General features: G+C 39.5%; 1 protein-coding gene across 2 annotated transcripts in view; it reads right to left on the bottom strand.

The window, feature by feature from the left end:
- LOC128733165 (aminopeptidase N-like) overlaps positions 1-20,542 on the bottom strand; it is a 39,257-nt gene that overhangs the window by 6,094 nt on the left and 12,621 nt on the right. For both annotated transcript variants that reach the window (XM_053826810.1, XM_053826811.1), the window contains exons 3-4: positions 8,842-9,001; positions 7,914-8,159 (exon numbers count right to left, since the gene is read on the bottom strand). In XM_053826810.1, the coding sequence (XP_053682785.1) occupies positions 7,914-8,159; positions 8,842-9,001 (406 nt within the window). The remainder of the gene's footprint in view (positions 1-7,913; positions 8,160-8,841; positions 9,002-20,542) is intronic.

Below are 20,542 nucleotides of genomic sequence, written 5' to 3'. Positions count from 1 at the left end.
GGAGCGAGAAGTCAAAGAAAAGACGAGACGACACAGTGATAGATGGGACGGAGCCTTTCGATCTTGGTAAAGATTGGCCATCCACTATGTCCCTGCCAAAATTTCATGAAATTCTTGGACCCTTCGGGCCATTTTTTACGAAATTTTGAGAATTGCCCTCGACATTTATGCTGTTTGTGGATGCTAAGAATGGTAGTATCCTCTCCAGTAGAAGTAAAAAACGGTAGAAGAAAGTAATGAAATCAAAGGTGTTCATAGTTTCATAAATATTCATATTGATCGGCCTTCCTTGGTATTCAAGACTAGCTACAACGCTGTAACGCAATCCTTGAGGATTTCCTGAGAGAGATGTGACAGAGAGAGAGAAAGAGAGAGAGATGGGACAGAGAGAGATGTGACAGAGATTTATTGGACGGAGAGAGATGACACATACAAAGAGATGAGACAGAGAGAGATTGATTGGACGGAGAGAGATGACACATACAAAGAGATGGGACAGTGAGAATGATGGGACACAGAGAGAGTGATAGATCAGAGAGAGATGGATACGAGAGAGCTGAGACAGAGAGAGATGGAATAGAGGAAGAGATGGAACAAAGATAGAGATGGGTCGGAGAGAGATGGCACATACAGAGAGATGGGACAGAGAAAAATGTGACGGAGGGAGAGAGATGCCAAAGCAACCCGGGACAGAAAAGACGAGACGACACAGTGATAGATGGGACGGAGCCTTTCGATCTTGGTAAAGCTTCAAGTGCAAGAAGGCATGAATATTTTGTAGTGACTGCTGCTGCGAAAGTGCCAACAGCAGTGTGACTAATAGCGAATTCATAAATTAATCTGGATTCGTGTTAACTCGGACCCGAAACTTATTCACGGTTCAGCAGTTTGACAAATCGATCCGTAAACCGTAGTCAATGCTAGACAGTTTTCACCTGCGTTTCAAAATGGATGTTGTCAGTTTAACAGGGATAAACTCTCGGTTAATTTATGAATGCTTGGATAGCAGTTGAATTAAAACTAAATGGTAGTCGACCTGAGCCAGGTTAATTTATTCAATTATTTATTTATTTATTTGGGATAATTCATCTGACCTTGAATTTGTCTACATGAATAAAACTTAAGTTAAATAAAATGAAATCAAAACTACATAGCTTGTGCGCAAACAAGTGCGTTGGTTCACCGAAATTGAACAGTTCCTCCATCTTCGGAAAAGTTCAAATGCATTCTGTAATTGGCTCGAAGTAACCGAATGCAGTCCGGTGAAACTGCGTTTGCAATAATCTCGTTGAGCGCCATGGTCGTTCTGATGCCCAGAAATTGAGCATGGTTAATAGCGTTGGAGAGCACGCGTTCAATCCGTATGTTCCAGGTTAGCTGTTTAGGGAACTACACCAAACTACAATTCTCCAACAGCAGGCGAACTAGGGCGCAATATAGTGATTTTACACAATCCGGATCCTCGAAATTTCGTCCAATCTTTAAAATGACTCCAAGCTACCGAGATGCTTTAGAGATAAGTAATTAGCTCACGATGTAAGTTAAACGTCAATTTTGGGTCAAGTAAAACGCCGAGATCACTAACTTGTTCCACTTTGCGCAACTTAATACCATCAATAGTGTAGCTGAAGCATAATGAGCCAGTTCAGTTTGCACCATTCACCAAACAAATCGAGCAACTCTTGCAGACGATGGCAGTCGTCAATGTTTTGTAATGGAGTAAACAATTTCAGGTCGTCAGCGTACATTAGTTTGCAACCAATACCAAGCGATAAAGTGACGTCGTTAAAGAACAACATGAAAAGCAAAGGTCCCATGTTGCTACCTTGGGGAACTCCAGACATGTTAGTGAACACTGAAAGATGAAATACTGGAGCCGAGTTTTACACGCAATACTCTACTGCTGAGATATGAGTACAGCCATTTGACCATTTGTTGAGAAGCACCAAGCCGAGATGAATTCTCTAGTTAACTCTTTGATTGATTCGCAGTGTTGCCAACATAATGACCAGCCTGATGAACAAAATTCCTCCAATTGGCTGCCGCTGCCGCGCGGTTACCGGTTGCGAACTGCCACTTTTCAATTCTTTGGACATCGTGTATCCCATGGCGAATAGGGACATCCCATGGCGTATGACTACCGCTAATAGTAAACCTCCAAATCTCACGACTGGTGTCGTTGTTCGCTGTCACCAGTGATGCAAGTTAGGTAAATTCATCAGCTATCTCAAGCTTATGGCTGTCGATTGTTATCCAGCTTTCCACGAGCGATAATGGCGGATATTGAACACAAGTGGGCACAGTCTTTTGACATGCATTGCAGGAGCATCAGGTTCGCCCTGAAGGAGTTACTATGGGGACATTCATGATTGTTTGTTGTTCAAGTGTAAAAACATAAACATTGTTTAGTTTTCGCACATGAAGCAGAACATATTGCTAATTTCCCACCCTTTCGTGTGCGTTGAATAATTGAACAGATAAGAAGTTTTATGGATTGTGGCTTCGAAGTTTGCGTAAACTTCGGGAATAACGTCCAAATGCGCAACGGAAAGTTTCTTCTTGGCCACGGCTCGACTAACATGAAGTTAATGTTTGTCTCTGAGTGCACTCGAGTATTAAATTCGCACGATTGTAAAGCGGATTTTTTAAGCCGGTGCTTTCAGGAAATTATGGCCAAAAACCACAAAAGTTTGCTTCCGTTCAATTATGTTCTTCTTCCGCTGATCTGCAAAACTTAACGATGTTTACATTTTTACAGTCGAAAAACACACAATCATGGATGTTTCCATAGTAACTCTGTCAGGGCGAACCTGACGCACCTGCAATGAATGTCAAAAGATTGTGCCCACTTTTGCCCAATAGCCGCCATTATCGCTCGTGGAAAGCTGGATACTTCTGCCAATTCCACCGTCCAGCATGTACTTTGGATTGGACATGTTTTTCTTTGGTCCAATCTTCTCAGCTTTGTGCTTTAATCTGTTAATATCCACTCTGTTCATAACACCCTGTAGCGGTGTTACATTACATAACATAACATTACATACCATAACGTAACATATCAATTGAACAGCAAGCATATGAAACCATCACGGGGTTCGAATGAATTCGAAAATTCCATTCTATGTAGCCTTAATCAGTTTGGTCAGCTTTCCGGCAAAGCCATTGTTGACCACGATTTTCCATAGCACTTTACGGTCGATGGTATCATATGCAGCTTTGAAATCTATGAAAAACTATTTTATCCGTGACTAGCCGTCCTTCAAGGAACCTGGGAGAGCACTTTATACGCTGAAGCGAGAACGGAGATTGCACGATAGTTCTCATAGTCCAACTAATTTCACTTCTTGGAAATTAAATTGGACAGATAAGTACATTCTTCTACTTCTTCGTTAGTTGTTCTGTATTCAAAATTAATACAATCAGCCGGTACTATCGTTCCCGGTCGAGTCATTTTGCGTCAGCTTCTTTATGGCCTCGTAAACTTCGCCTATCATTGGAGTTGGCTCTTTCACTCTTGTTGTATCGTCGAAATTGCTTTGCCTGTCACTAGGATCTCTGTCTAGGCGCCATTAAGAAGAAACCGAAAGTGGCTAAAACCTATTGCGTTAGAGCGACAACTGTACATCTCATGTGTTCGTTAAAAACCTAAACGTTTATTTGAATGGTGTATTAGTATTGATAATATATGTCAAATAGCAGAGCTTGCAAACATAAACACAGCTGATTGGCAGCCAACCGCGCCGACTACGAACATCCCAAAATATAATTTGTTCTCTTTATCAAGTCATTCCGATTCATTTAAGATTTAAGGGAGCCACAGAATAATGCATAAGATCAATAAGATGGTTAACTAATCTATTTGCATTGAAGGCCAGTTTTTGATTCCTGGTCAGGTTTTCGGCTTCACTATATCAGCTTATCCATGCGGCGAAAACTGAAAGCTCTTTAAAAGCTCATTGATGTAGCGAAATTTTGAGACCGTGGTGTTGTTTATTCAGAAATCGCTAGTGCAACGAAATATGCGCGTAATCAAATATCTATTAACTAATTCCAGATTATCCAGCTTTTTACGAGCCATAAATTGACATTTCTGTAACACACTCAAGTCGCTTTTTACGCGAAGAATACGTCCCGCGTAAATCAAAACCGCGTAAATTCCGAAATTCGCGTAAAAAAGACCGCGTCAAATCCGAAAATCGCGTAAAAAAACCGCGTAAATTCTGAAATTTGCGTAAAAATAGTCGCGTAAAAAGCGACTTCAGTGTACATCGCACGTTTTCTTTCCGTACGTTCCTTTGGTTTTACCGTGAACGTGCGGAAACAAAACATTACGTAGCGAAAGCGTGCTCTGCCAAAACCAGGGGCTTGCGATGGGTGCCATGTTTTTGTTGCCAACATCCTCAGCACATCTCAACAAGGTTGGCAGCAAATTTACCTGTCAGACGGGCGCTATTTCCTGCATTTCCTGCAAATAGCGCCCTTCGTTAAGTCGACTGTCAAACACCGTTCGTTAAGATAAGGATAGCACCCCGCTGGCCAAAACAGATGCATTTTTAAGGCACAAAACAATACATGCATTGAGCGGTAGCCATTTATCTAGCCATCTTTGAACCACTTTCGGTTTCCACTTAAGGTGTTTATCCGAGAGCGTCACCTTTCGGTGGCCTCACGATGGTCATCAAAATAATTGACTGAACTTTTTGGAGCGTCTTAGTAGAACATAGACATCAAGATAATGCCGTTCTTATCCTAACACATTTCGGCAAAGCCTTTACGGAATGCGTTGAGTTTCTGGTGGCACTCCTGGTAGTCGCATTTCCTGAAAACGATGCAGCTGTGCCAACTCCGCAATTGTAACTATTCTTCCTACATTCCTATACTCAAAATATTCTGCACATAACTAATAGTAAATTTCCATGTGATTATCATGTGCCGCAGCCCGGACAGGGCTTAGTTAAATATGAATTTTCAAGTATCAAATAAGATGATTTAATAAATATAGACACAATGCACACGAATTTTATTACGTTGCGGAAACTTGAGCGTGGGGCTCTACAGGCATTAACAGTTTTTCTGCTGAAACAAAGCTCTTTAAAATCATCATTAGTGGTATAATTCTGAACAGCACCAAAAACTATATATCATTAGACCAGCATGGTTTTATGCCGGGTCGTTCTGTTGCGACGCACTTGATGTATCTAACAGGTGGAAGCTGGAACACAAATTGACACTGTGTACACAGATATTCAGGTCGCTTTCGACACAGTAGATCATCGAATACTGTTGCACAGGATCTCTAAATTCTGGGTGTATTTGATAGACTGACTTTATGGTTGAGCTCGTATCTTACAGATCGTACTTTACGTGTCAAACTGGATTCGACAGTTTCACGTGCATCCACTAATATTTCTGTTGTTCCACAAGGCAGTCCCCTGGGGCCTTTGCTATTCTCTTCTATTCTATTTCTATTGTTGTGAAATTGCTGTGAAGAGCTATTGGATACCGTTACTGACTAGTGTAATAGAAACAAGCTCACAATAGCTATTGTCGCTATTGGTCGCTATTGTCGGACGCGTCGATAACAAGCTTACGTTCAACCAACATTATACTGGGTTAACTTGGGTTCACTACAAAAATTTCCCGAGATTTCACAGACCCTTATTGATTGAAGGCATTGATACTTGAAAATGCCTGTATCATCTGGAACCTTCATAACTTGCGTTGTAAAGCCAGAATAGAACGTGTCGAACGAAGATTTGTTCGTATCCCCCCGGAACATCTGCCCTGGCGTCTACTTAACAATCGTGTCCGCTACGTAGACCGATGCCAGCTTTGGGATCTGGGGACATTAGAGAGTCCTCGAAGGTTTCTACAAGAAACTTTTATGGCTAAAGTTCTTAACAATGAAATTGATGCCCCGACTCTGCTGTCCCGTATTGACAGCTTCATTCATCGAATCCTACTGACAACCAGATTCTATCGGATCATGTACAGTTTTTATGAACCACTGACGTCATGCGTCCGCAGGAAGGTGCTGGTCGAAGAATTTTTTGACTTTGAACAGATTCTTCACACGCGTTTAGTAGAAGCCCAACAAGGTCTAGGATGCTCAAAAAGTCAATAGGATCCGCCACGCAATTGTCCTGTACTCTAACAGCCGGCAGCGAAATCTGTTCAATGGAAACAGAAGGTCATGTTTCGAAAACGGGACGTAGCCCCTAGGCTTTGCTTTGCTTTTAGAACTCAAATATTTCAAACAATTCGAACTTTTGAAGCACCCACATTTAGAAGACTATTTTTGTTGTTCCATTTACATAATTCTTGGCATTTGGGAATAACTAAACTAAAAAAAACAAAATTTTAGAATTCAATTTGTAGGCATTTCAGTTACATGGTATGAGTTTATCATTAACTTGAGGGTGCAAGTGCAATTGATAAATGAGTTGCTTAGGATTCGAAAATTTCTCGCTGTTTTGTTGTGACATTTTTCACAGAAGGTCCGGTCGGAGGGCCAGTCCACCCCTGATTCTCAACATTGAATTATTCCGCAGTGCCCTGGGACATATGTTTTGGTTAATCGCACCCAAAATATCGGGACAATCAGGATTCTTCTCTGCAAACAGATCTCGTCCAATGCTACTTCGCCTTCATGAATGAATGTTCGACCTGCAATACAATCCATGTATGTAGATTGTCGTCTGCAGGCTCAAATAATTTGAAAGTGGCACACAATGATGAGATTCCTCGGGAGTTGTTGACATCTTTCCGATACCTTTTTTTGCACTTGAGACCCCGCACTTGAGACATTCGGACCAAACACGAGCCGAAGTGGAATTAGCACAGACGGAATACCATGTGTGGGCCGGATTTGACATTGCGGTGGCCCCACAGATCGTTGCATTGTCGACATTGAGTGTACCCAGAGTATTCCCAGGAACATTGCAATCAACCTGAATTACTTGGGATCGCTTCATTGCCTCAAAGGTTCGTGCGAATTTATCGACAAAAAGTTGGCAGTCATACTGAGGATCCGAAGCAACCTCACCGTTGTGAGTCATGGTTAAAGGAAAGATCCGATTACTTACGCTGATTGCCATCATACTTTCAGAAATTTTATGGTTTCTCCTTCAGTATCACAGCGTCATTAAATAAATAAATAAATCAATTTTTAATTCCGACAGCTCATGAAAATGTTAAAAAAAAGTGAGGTTATCCCGGTGTGAGCAATGAATGATCGTATTTAACTGAAGGGACGATATTTATTCGATTAAGGCCTGCTTGGATAAAAAGGCAAGACCTCAGTGCAATATAATGCATGCACCTACTTTCATCGTGATACGAGCCGTGTTTAATTGAATAAGTACTTAATTATATAACCCTCTTATCGGGCCGGTCTTACTACAAGCACGCATTGAGCGGAGTAAAATGCCGCATTCCTTTGAGTGTACGGCCTGTTCTGCCAGAGGAGCAAACCGCCCGACGTTCGTCGACACCCCTAGTAGGAAATGAAATGCCGAAGAACGACCAAACAAACGACGGAGATGATAATGATCATGTAAAGAACGTCATGAATGAAGACGCGACACAATTTCGCGATCAGCTGCATACAAGATTTGATTATCATTCGACACAAGCGGAACATTCTGCATATGTGCGAGCGGCGTGCAAAATGCATGCTGCAGAAATAAGCTACGGCCCAGATATTTTTCTACCATCAACCAAGCAAATATTAGCTCTTTAGAGATTTGCGTATTGAAGACTTTCTGAACGCTGGCTGTGCTAAACGCATGCCGGTTGCTAGATAATGAATAGTTATGTCTGAACGGTTTTTGTAACCCTTTGATCATTTCACTTTTACAAAAAAAAATGATGACGCTATTCTGCAAACAATGACGCCGGTCCGGTATACTCACTTGTAATGCGAAGGACTCCAGCCATAGTATCGCGTGACTACATCCTGTTCGCCATCCGTCGCGGCTGCTTCGCCACCGCTTTCGTCATCAACGTAGTCATCGGTGGCCGCTGGTGAGCTGTTCTCGTACCGGGTCTTAAGTCGAGGATCGTGAGAACACTTTTTGGACGTCTGCCCATTGTAGATAGATCCGGCTAGGATGGTTGAATTGCTGCCATTTGTGGGTCCACTTTCGGAAGTGTACAATCTGCGGGTAATATCAAATATATATAGATCAATTGCTAAGCACATGGCGGATGCTGTTTTCCGAGGGTGATCCATATAACTGTCAACAAGTGGTTAAATTAAAGATGATCTCAACTGAATCAGGTCGTTCGATGTCGTGTGCATAAAATTTAAACTCACAGCCTTGCTGCTTGCTGAACTTTACGACAAGGGCTCTTGCCAAAAGTAATATTTTAAAACCGAGTTCAAAGAAAGCAATGAAGTATTTTACTAGGGCCGATACGGTCTACGGTGCTTGGAACGCGTTTGAAGAATAGTGACAATAGGGATAATAGCAAAATCGTTACCCGAACTATAATTAACGCAACAGCGTAAATTACGCGAAGCCCTGCTTTGCATAATGCATTAACTTCCTTTCTGGTGGTTTTCGATTATCTTGTTCGCATTGTACACAAATTAATTACAACACCTACGACAGTCGCACTCGCTCTCAGAATCGGCGAACCATTCAACCATGTACAAAGCTATAACCTAGGTCATAACACGTTCAGAAAAACAGAAAATGCCATGAAACAGGTGCCGGATGACGGCGTCGGGCAAAAACCGCGATGCGCTACAGCGCTCCGTCCCCGTCGTCTTCCGAAAGCAAATGAAATGAGACACAAATGGGCGAAAGCAATTGTAAAAATAGAAAACTTACTCACCGTTGCTGATTAATCAATAGAACCAACAATACGATCGAGAGTAGCACCAGTGCACTGAGCAGGAATAGGGTAAAGTACCAGCACCAGGTTGGGATGTACTTACCACGCGGGACGCTATTGATAATGTATTTTTGGCCATTTTTGGTTTTAAGCTGTCCACCTGTGGCGCCGCGTTGTTGGCGATAGGAAAGAAAACAAAAGAAAAAAAATCCAGGTGAAAATATTTTATCATAACGGTAAAGAGATTAAAGTTAAACTTTTTATTGCTAAATCATAACAAAATAATTTCTAAGAGATAACCATTGTTCCATCCTTATAATCACTGGCGTGCCCAGATTGAGGCACACAAAGACACGTGCCCCACCTTATCTGTTAAATTTAATATAAAACAAAATAATTTTTATAACCCAGTAGTTCGCAGTTGAACGCAGACTTGAAGTCCAGTTATAAATTGAATTTCAAGTTTTATTTCAATGCTAATTTAAGTTCAATTTCAACACCAATTTTCAATCCAAATTTAAGTTTAATTTCAAGTCCAATTTCAAGTGCAATTCAAATTCAATGGTTTCTCTTGCTATCTGTGCCGTCTTTCCTTTTTTGTCACGTTTTTCCTGTTTTTCTCTCGTAGTTTTCCCTCCTTTTATGTTTCCTGTTTTTCTGTTACTGTCTGTTTTTCTATGTTCTGTTGTTTTCTTTTTTTCTGTTTTTCCTCTTTTCCTGTCTCATTTTTTGTCAGTCCGTCTTTATTCGTCTTTTTTGGTTTTTATTCGTATTTAGGCCAATACAAATATTTTATAAAGTTTTTGTCCTCCCGGTGTTGGGCCACTGAAGGGGGAGGTGAAAAAAAACAAAGCGAATTTTTTAATCGAGCAAAAAAATATGGGTTTAAGCATTTTTATTTAAAATTTGAACGTGAATTTGAATTTGCAATGGCCTTATTCTTTTTTTCGGTCCTGGTTTTCATCTTTTTCCCTTTTCAACACGTTTTCTATCGCTTCATCTGTTCTCAGTTTTTCGTTTTCATCTTTTGAAGAAACGAAGCAATAACTGTAATAAAAACGAGAAAGAAAATGAGGACACTGTCCTGTTCGTCCTCAAACGATAAAAAATGGGATAGTAAAAGGGGAAAAGGTAAGGAGACAATACGGAAGAAGAAGGAATGAGAACGGCAGACAACAGAAAAATAGAATGTGGCTGAAAATGAGGAGTAGCTGGACATAATAAAAGGAAAAACGAAAATGACGAAAACGAAAAACGTCAGACAAAACGATAGAAAAAAAATTGAAAAGAGAAAAAAGACAAAAACTGTGACTGAAAAAATAACGATGAATAAAAACAAAGAGAGACGGGACAAACAACAAAACAACAGAAATGAGACAGAAAACGAGGAAAAACGGAATCATGATTGAAAAGCGCGAAAAACGGAACAGAAGTACAGAAATAAAAGTATGTACGGAACAAAGAAAGAGGATACAACGAGCAGGAAAAGAAAAACTGAGAAAAAAAGATAGCAAAATGAGACAAATAGAGAGAAGTACGGGGCAACAAAAAGGGAGAACCGAAGAGAAAAGAAGAAAAACAATAGAAAAGAAGGGAACTATAATGAAAACGAGTAAGAAAATTAGAAATTAAAAGAAAAGGAAACTTTCCAATTAAATTCTACTATGTATATTTATTCTTAACAACGTATATTTATGTACACTAAAGTCGCTTTTTACGCGGTTTGTTTTTTACGCGACTATTTTTACGCGAATTTTGAAATTTACGCGGTTTTTTTTTGCGAGAATTTCAGAATTACGCGGTTTTTTTGACGCGTATTTCGGAATTTACCCGGTTTTTTTAAGCGATTTTGATTTACACGGAACGTTTCATTCGCGTAAAAAGCGACTTGAGTGTATATTTGTTCATGTCAAGAATAAATATACATAGTAGAATTTAATTGGGACAGAAAAAATGGAAAGAAAAACGATGAACAAAAGCGAAAAGTGAATATAAAAAGAGAAAAAAGATTGGAAGAGAAGAAAATGAGAGAGAGAGAAAGAAAATCGAAAAAAGGAGAGCATGTGTGAGCAGGAAAAACAGGAGAACAGAAAAATAAGGGTGGGAACGGGACATGGAGACTGAAAAGAAAAATAGAATTTGACAGAAAAGGAGGAATAGCAGGATATAATAAGAGGAAGTACGGAAAAGACGAAACGAAGGAAGAGGAGTTGAAAAGGAAAAAGATGAAAACCAGGACTGAAAAATGAAGAAAGACGAATAAAAACGGGACAGGAAATAACAAAAATTGAAATTTTAAAAATTTTAAAAGGAAAAATGGCAGAAAAAGGAAAAACGAAAGAGAAAATGAGGAAAAAAAGAGAGAAAAGATGCGACTGAAAAAGAAGTCAAAAACCGGCATACGGCGAGAGCAGAGTGACAGAGGAAACGAAAAAGCAGGAAAAATGGATTAAAGAAAAAGGTAAACGGGACTGAAAAAGATGAGAAAACGGGAAGAATAGGGAGACAATGGGGCATAAAAGAGAAAAAGAGGAAAAGCTGATGAAACCTGCGAGTCGTATGTGAAATACATATCGGTCGTGAATAATATTAATAGTGGAATTTAATCGAAAAAGACGATAACCTAAAGACGGGTGAGAGGAAAGAAGAAAAAAAGAAAGAAAAAAAGAAAGAAAAAAGGAAGAGAAGCGAAAAGAAGAAATAGAAATTCGGACTAAAGAGGGATCAACGCGATAAACAAGACAAAAAAAGTAAGCAATCAATGGAAAGAAAGAGCGACAGCAAGCAGAAAAGGGAAAAGCAAACGCAACAGAAAAGATGGGCAAAATGGAATAAGAGATAAAATAAAACGGGGCATCAAAAGAGAAAGCAAATGGAAAAGAAGAAAATGGGATGGGAGCGAACCAACCAACGGTTAAAAGCCCCATCAAATAGTAAATAAATAAATAAAATAAGAAAATGGGAGAGATAAAGAGGAAACACGAGGCAAAAAAGAGGTAGCTGGACGGAAAAAAGAAGACATTAAAAAGAAAGAAAAAGTATATAAAAACGAAAATGAGGAAGAAAATGAGAAAGAAAATGAGGACTGCACAGAAAAGAAGAAAGGGATAGAAACGCAGGAAAAGGAAAGGAGAAAATACGGGAGCAGGAAACTCGAAACGAGAACAGAAAAATAGGAGCGGAAACTGGACAGGAAAAACGGCAGACAAAAGGGATAAAACAGAAACAAAAGACGAAACGAAAAACTGAGAATAGACTATCGTTTCGTCGTATCGTTTCGAAAAGGGAAAAAGACAAAAATCTGGACCGACAAAAAAGAATAAAAACGGGACAGAAAGTGACAAAAAATAAGACAGGAATAGTGGAAAAACAGACCTGAAAAGGATTGGGAAAATGGCAAAGGAAAAAATGAGGAAAATCAGGACTGAAAAGGGCGAAAACGGGAAAAGAATAGAAGTATGAAAAAGAGAACGAGAAAACAGAAGAAAAAATAACGAAAAGACGGGAACGGGTGAGAAAACCAGGGAAAACGAGACAAGAAAGGGAAGACGGACGGAAAAAGGGAATAGTGCGGGAATAAAAAAAAGCGACAGAAGAAACGAGGAAAACGGAAAAAGTGGTTAAATAAAAGGAGAGTAATTCTCGTTGAAACGGGGCCACTACTGCTATGAAGTCTTCAAATATTGGAAGTTTTGCACTTGATTGGTTGAAAATGATTTTAAAAAATGAGAATTACACTTTTAATAGCTCGAAACAGTCTACCCCTCGTTCGCCAAGGGACCCGACAGTTCAATCCAGCTTTCCACGAGTGATAATGGCGGCTGATGGGTACAACTTTCTGAAGGGCACAGTTCGGTTTTGACATTCTATGTTACTATGGAGTTACTATGGAAGACACTACGGTTGTTTGGTGATTGATTTGAAAAATGTAAACATTGTTTAGTTTTTGCAAACCAGCCGAAGAGGAATTTAGTTGAAGCGTGTTTTTGTGCTTTCTTAGCTATTATTTTCTGAAATAATCTTTGCGTTGGGTTAATGTGAAAATATTTCAGCAAAGAATAGCCACAAAACTGTGCTTCCGTATAACTAAATTCCTTTTCGGCTGGTCTGCGAAAACTAAACAATATTTACTCAACCGGCAAACAACCGTAGAAAGTTGTACCCATCAACCGCCATTATCGCTCGTGGAAAGCTGGATAGTTGAGTTTAAACAATTAAATTTCTAGCAAACCTAAAAAGATCTGTATCACTGCTTCGAGGTATTAAAAGCGTAATTCTCATTTTCATCTCTCATCATCTCAACTGATTAAGTACAAAAGTTCCAAAAATTTAAGACCATCAGTATCAGTAGTGGCCTCCGTTTCAACAATAATTACTCAGGAGTGATTTGACACACGAAACGGAAAAATGAGACAGAGAAAGAAGAAAACAAAAACAGCAAAAATGAACCAAAGAAAAAGGGTAAAACAGGAAAAAAACGAAAAATGGAAGATAAAAAATGAAAACCGGAGTGCAAAGAGGAAACAGGGACCCAAAACCAGAAAAGTCGTTACAGAAAAGGAGCGAAAACGAGGCTAATGCCTCGAAAAAATGGAAAATGGAACAGATGAAAACGAAAAAAGAGAATGAAAGGAGATAACAAGAGTTAGAATAAGACGAAAACTGAAAACGAAGATAGGAAATGGAAGAAAGGTAAGATAAAAAAGGAATAGGAGAAAGGAAATAAAAAATGAGTGGAAAAAGATTTAGAAACAGGACTGAAAATAAGAAAAAACGAGCCAGGAAGGGAAGAAATACGGAATAATAAAAGAAGAAACAGGGATAGAAAGGAAAGAAAAACGATTGAAAAAAAAGAAGAAGCAAAAAATGACCAGTGAGAGTGAAAAGCAAAAAAGCGGTACAGAGTAGTAGAAAAACGGATCAAAAAGTGGAAAAACAGGACTGGAAAAGAGAAGAAAACGAAAGAGATAAGAGGTAAAACGTGTACAACAATAAAACGGAAAATGTCAATCCTAATTTCAAGTAAAAATTTTTGTCTAATTTCATGTCCGTACGGGGTACGTAGAAAAACTTCAAGTTTTAATTATTCCAGTCACATCGAATATAATGTCCAATGCCAAGTGCAATTTTAAGTCCCGTTGTCCGATTTTAAGCTCAATTTCGAATTAGTTCCAATTTCAAGTAACATTTCAAGTCCAATTTCAAATAAAAATTTCTGTTTTAAGTTCAATTTCATGTCTAATTCCAAGTATAACTCCAGTCCAGAATTCCAGTCTAAATTACTCCAAATTTAGGTTTATTTACAAATTTGCACAATACATTTGTTTGTAATATAAATACAATATTCACAAATTTACAAGGTTTATTTACAAATCCAAGTTTAAACTCAAATTCAAATCTAATTTAACGCCCCGAATTGCACCCGAAAGTTCGGAATTTTCAACCTAATCGGCTGGCATTTTTGTGATGAGTAATGCTTGATTCTCCCAGGCCAAAACATTCTTCTGAAAGCTCGGGTGCCCCACCTTTTGTTTCTATGTCTGGGCACGCCAGTGCTTATAATCATAAATGTACCGAGCAACAACGTCACGTGCATAGAAACTAGGAAACTAACATGCATTACTGCTGAATTCGAGAGCTCTAATTCCGGCCTCGAACCGGATTCATGGAAACTATTTGCAAAAAAAAAAACATAATCTAAACACATAAAAAACCGGCTGTTTCCGCTCAAACAAATCACGTTTTCGCTAGCCCAAGATGGTAAGGCTGGCTCAAGGATGTCGGGTATGGCTGGCTCATTTCGACCTACGCAAAACGCACAGACCAGACCGGTCGGTCGGTCGGTCGGTCGGTATGTTCTGCTGAAAAGGCGCATATCGTGATGCGTGAATAAACTCGCCTCGGCTGTGGTCCTCCTGCTAGAGGGGAGGAACAACATGACATCTTTCGCGTTATCTGTCCGTCTGAGACAGACCGAACGCTGCGCTGCCGCGATTGACGATAAGACCTACGCACACGTTTTCGGTGTTAGATCAGCTGTATATAAAAAGCCTGACAGTGCGTCACCCATACTGCCCATGGATGCATAGTCGACGTAACGACCAGCACCATGATTGTTGAGAAAACGCATTTTTATCGTGAAAAACGTTTAAAGCCATATAATCTTTGCTAAAAACTTTTTCAATCGAACAATCTGTCAATTTAGTAGAGTTTATTATTCAAAACAGGACTGATGGGGTTTTATGATTCATTTATCATTTATTGTGTTTAAAAAAATGCGAACGCCAGTTTATGCGAATAAACAGACTGTTTTTTTGAACGATTATTCACATAACTTGGCGTAAAGCTACAAAAACAAATAGGTTGCTATGCTGATTGATTATGCAGGGAATTGCGTCAACCATTAGCATTACGTGAAACCAATAGCAGAGTAGCTCAATTTTCCTAAATTTCTCGAATATTTTCGAACAAACATATGTTGTTTGAGTATTGGGCATGTGAACAACATAGTTAAGAGTGCGTAGGACCGAAAAAGTACATTTTGGTCATTTTGGTTTTTACGTCAACTATGCATCCATGGGCAGCATAGAACCCAAGCTTAAGCTTTGCGATAATTTTAGTGTCTGTAGTTGAGAGTAGCGGGTGGTAGCGGGAATTTTTTTTTTTCATTAAAAGTAATATATCAACTTGCCCTCCTGTCTGGGCAGAGCCCAAACTCGAATCAAATAGATTCATTCAAAAATTCTAGTCACCCGACTTGACTAAACGATGCACGGTCAGCTTAAGTGGATTACGCCTACACTGGCATTGCCATATGGAACCTCCTATTCATAACGTACAAGCTGCAATTTAACGGTCTTTCATTACTTTTAATACAGGCGATGACTGCACCACCGTACCAAATTAGCTCCAACGTGATACTGTTCTAGGTCCCACAATATATTTGTAGTAAAATACCACCTCAATCAAACATAACCAACTGTATAAACAACAGAGAAAAAATAACAACAACAGGTTACAACTGAAACGTATCTTTTGCAATTTTTCGTTCCGACCTGTAATCTGCAATGACGAAAGTTTGCATCACCAACAACAACAGCCAGCCCTGCCAGCCAGCCAGCCAGGATGACATCATCCGGTTCAGCAGAGGCTTACTCACAGTCAAACTCAAACGTCGTCGGTCGACGTCTGCAGCAGCAGCGGTAGCAAGTAGCAGCAACATCGTCGAACTGACCTTCCCTACGAACGACATACACCGCGTGCCGTGCCGCATGCCGGTGCATTTGCCGCAAAGTGCCGTCAAAAAATAATACACCCACGCTCGTTTGTTTTTGCATTCCACCAACTACATAGGAGCGGAACATGAAAAAGATTGCCACTAACTTGCCGACCATTAGTTAATCTATTCATTTTACTGACATAAAAGTTTCATTATCGAAACATAGTTGCTACTGTTTGGCGAAAATCAGTTACCATAAAAGCGCATTCATGCGCTGGTAGCACTCAATATCTTCCAACCATCAGTGCTTGCTTTGCTAGTAATGAATAAATAAGAACAAATGTGAAATTGATTATTAACACCCCATTGTGGTGTGGTGGAGTACTGACAGACTGACTGCATGACGTCCTACTTGCACAGAGCCTACTGTGAACAATTACGCTGCTCAACCCGTTTCGTTTGACAGCAGAGCAATCACACGGCGGCGGCGTCGACGATACGAGATCACTGTTAATATATTAGCTTCCTTATTGTGGCCAATAAAAATTGATATGCATACGCGTACAGAGCTGAGCTGTGTCATTTTTCCAAAATTAAAGAAATGTCATGCTCTGCAGGAGGAAAAAAAACATTCGCTGGTCCGTTCGATACATAAGCTGTCAAGCGAAAGGTAAACCGCGGGCACTGCTGATGTATGCATTTCGGTAACTGTTTCATTAAAAGGGCATTGCCCTGCTGATGGGCTGAAAAAATCAGTGAATCAGTTGTTTGTTGCTTGGGTTCGGCTCAATTTTTAGAATCCCCCGTTGACGTGATCACCCTTTTGCATTTTTTCGCCACTAAAATACATCCACGGTAGTCTTCGTAGATCGTGAAAGATTGGTCCGCTGACAACATTTGAAGATCCACGAGAATTCCTTTCAGCCTTAATCCATGTGTGACAGCCAAATTCAGCGCACAATGCTCAGATTCGCTGAATAATAAGGCCAGCACCGTCTGCTGCTCTCTGCTGGCCCAGGAAACTGTGCAGCTAAAAACTAAGAACAAGAATCCGCTAACAGATTTTCAGTATCTACAGGAGTCTACAGTATCTAAAGTCCAAAGCCCACGTTAACAAAACCTACGAGAGCAATAGAATCATCCTTTTTGGACTTGCAGCTTCAAGTCCTTTGTGCCTTTTAAGCAGCGAACAACTCTAGATAAAATTAACAAAACGGCGAATGCCGCAAATGTAAACAAAATGGGTGAGACTTGAATCAGTATAGGAAAATCAACTCTCACTCGGTTTGTTTAGGTTTGCAACATTCATCCTTTTGTTGGTTCTATATTCAATTCTTTTCAGTGACTGCCAGTGGAGTTCTCCGGGATTCTGTTGATATCTGCGAAGTATTCTACGGAGTAACTGATATCCGAACGAACGCACAGCATTATGTACATTACACTTCCCAGTAGTTCTCGACATGGTTGGTTCATAGTGCATTAATCTTGAGGCAGTAGCCTTGCACTCAACCATTCCAAACTTGGTGAGCACACGGTTGATTCCGGGTTCATTGAATAGCGAAAGAATTTCTGATGATCAGCCCTATTGAATCTTGATTCCAAAGAAATAGCTGATTTCATCGCAATCCGTCATTTGGACCTGCTGTATCTTCGTATCCCTTCCAACTACAGCAGTCCCACGAATAACGCGGTTTCGAATAAGAACGTTTCCAATAAGGACGGTCCTTATTGGAGTCTACGTAGCATATGGGAATTGACTTTTACAAGCAATTTGTTCACAAGTAACCTAAAATTTGTTCCAAAACTTAGAAAAACTGTCGAAGTTACTGATATGCGTTTATTTGTGCTTGAATAAGCAAGAATAAACGCATAACAGTCACAGCATGCCTTGATCCTTGCGTTGTCGGTGACTCAGAAGTATTTTCAGGACTACGTGTCGTTGTTGTTTTGATAATTCACGTGCTCGTTCAATTCAATTGTTCAAAATGTCCTTTTTGACTCAAATCTCTTCCTGGCCTTTTCTCCTTTTTATTATAATTTGTTATCTTGAGTTTATAGTGAGGTCGCATGATGGGGTTTGTTTGACTCAGAAGCTGGTTGCTTTCGTGTGTCTCTGGAACACTCCCAGAACGTGTCCGAGTATGACCAATGTGATCCTGGACACTATATGTGACAACAAATGAACTATTTCAAACTAGTTTTGCCATTTCGAGTACCGACTTAGAGATGTCACATGTTGTATTTTAGTTAAATTTAGAAACTGATCCCCGTAGAGGTATCTGGAACATTCACGGACATGTTTAGGTGTGGCCAATGAAGTGTTGAACACTTTATACGACTACTAATAGTGTAGATTTACAAAGCCGTGTATTTATAGGTGTCACATGATGGGTTTGTTGTGATTCAAGGTGCTTCTCTGTTCCATATATTCCGGAACTTGTTCCTACTGTAACTTCGGAATCTTCCGTGTGGTAGTTGCTGTTGTCGAATCGGTCCAGGCATTTCCAAAAAACAGATGCTTATTGATATCTTTTTACTACTGTGACTATTATGCGTTTATTTGTAATATGGGACTGACATAGTTTGATATTTTTTTCAACATCTTGGGAACAAATATAACTTTTTTGTTTGAAATATTGAAAGAACAGTTAATTTAAAGATGATTCCCAGGTTTATCTCAAAAGTTGTGAAAAGTCAGATGGGACTGTTATGCATTTATGGGCAGTATACAGGCTATATCTTGCGCTGCTGACTATCTAGAAAATTGCGACCTTCGGAAAGGTTGCTCAAATGACCGCCACCTTCAAGATGGCAAGAAAAATTGCGCAGAACTGACTCACTACGTGGCGCTAGTGTCTACGTGATTTGTTTATATAAGCTGTATCTTGCGCAGCTGACTATCTAAAAAGATGCGGTCTTCGGGACGGTTACTCAAATGACTGACAGATTCAAGGTGGTATGCAGAATAGCGCAGAACGCACTCGCGGCGCGTATAAGTAGTATTCTTATACAAGCTGTACCTTGCGATGCTGAACGCTCAACGCTCAATTTTAGTCTCTAGCAACATTTACTGCCCGCAAAAAAATCTATCGTGCTAATCTACCAACTATTAATGCTACTTCCTAAATGGCCAGAGAAATTCCACCAACTCACTTATTCAATTAGTCTCAGTCACGTTAACAGCTACACATTTCCAGTTACTTTCTAAACATTCTTAATGATTCATGAACAATTATATTTGAATTTTTATCACTATTTTTTTATTTTATCTTTGTGACGAGATGCTTGAAGTCACGAAAAATAGTGGTTGCATGCAGCATCGTTCGGAATTAATTTATTATCAACGACCGTAGCTCGAACATTGGTACGTGTACACCGAACGAGACACAATACGAAAATGAAACTACGTCAAGTAAGACTTAAATCAAGATGACACACACACACAGGGTATTAGTTTGATTGTATTAATTGTATATGTCGTTGCAAGCATAAAATGATTTTTGTTCGAATATATATGTGTCACACTGTATATAATTATAGCAGGCATTTGCCGTCAGGAGAAGTTAGTTTATTTCATGGATTAAGTTGATTCTGTCTGCATGTTTGCAAGTGGGCTAAATTGTTTCAGTGCCCCAAATTCACGATGTGTGTGATATTCTGAAACGATTCCGAGTACGTCTGACCATCCATCGACAGGAATCTCGGCAGTGGCGGATAGGCAAAGACAGTTAATCTTTACACTCACTCAAAAGTAATTATAGAAAGAGCTGGCAATCAGAAAAATGGCAGGAGTCTTGCGACCCTGTGACTAGAAAGCAGAGAAGAAGTCTCGTTTTTAAAAATCTTTAAGACTCCAGTTGTTGAAAAAGATTGAAAGCTCGTTATGGTTGTAGCATCATTTATTGACGATCATCCTTCGATCATCATCATCACAGCTTCTGCCATGGACAGCAGAGGTGACACTACGTACAATTAAATTCGCTTGTAACAAAGCAAAATGTAATATATTGAACAATGATCAAATTCTTTTATATGACAATAACGTATTGTACTGACAAAGCTAAGCTCATACTTTTATTGTATTTCCTATATAAGCCAGCCGGCAATTTTAATGAACCAATTAAGCTAGTTACTTCTTAGTTATTAATACGTGTCGTTATTATTCAACCTTATCCGGTCTTTGTCCATAATTGACATATGGATAATGAAACATATTGTAGTGTCATTTTCGGTACAATTTCCTGGACAAAAATTTAATACGTCGTTCGATTGGCGGAGTGCCTCTAAAGACTGCCTAAGTCGAAGTTTCTGAAAAATCTCCCCATTTAGCAAGTGGTAAGCAGAGCTCTGTTAAAGAATATGGGAATAACATAATTGGTCAGTATTTTAGTATTTTAGTATGCAAATTTTCAACCAAATTGAAAAAGATCGATTCGAAAATTGAATGTTTATGCCTCAAATGTAAGATTTATGGGTTTATAA

This window comes from Sabethes cyaneus, chromosome 1 (genome assembly GCF_943734655.1).
Source record: "Sabethes cyaneus chromosome 1, idSabCyanKW18_F2, whole genome shotgun sequence".
NCBI classification, from domain to species: Eukaryota; Metazoa; Arthropoda; class Insecta; order Diptera; family Culicidae; genus Sabethes; species Sabethes cyaneus.
This window is presented reverse-complemented; position numbering and strand designations above follow the sequence as displayed.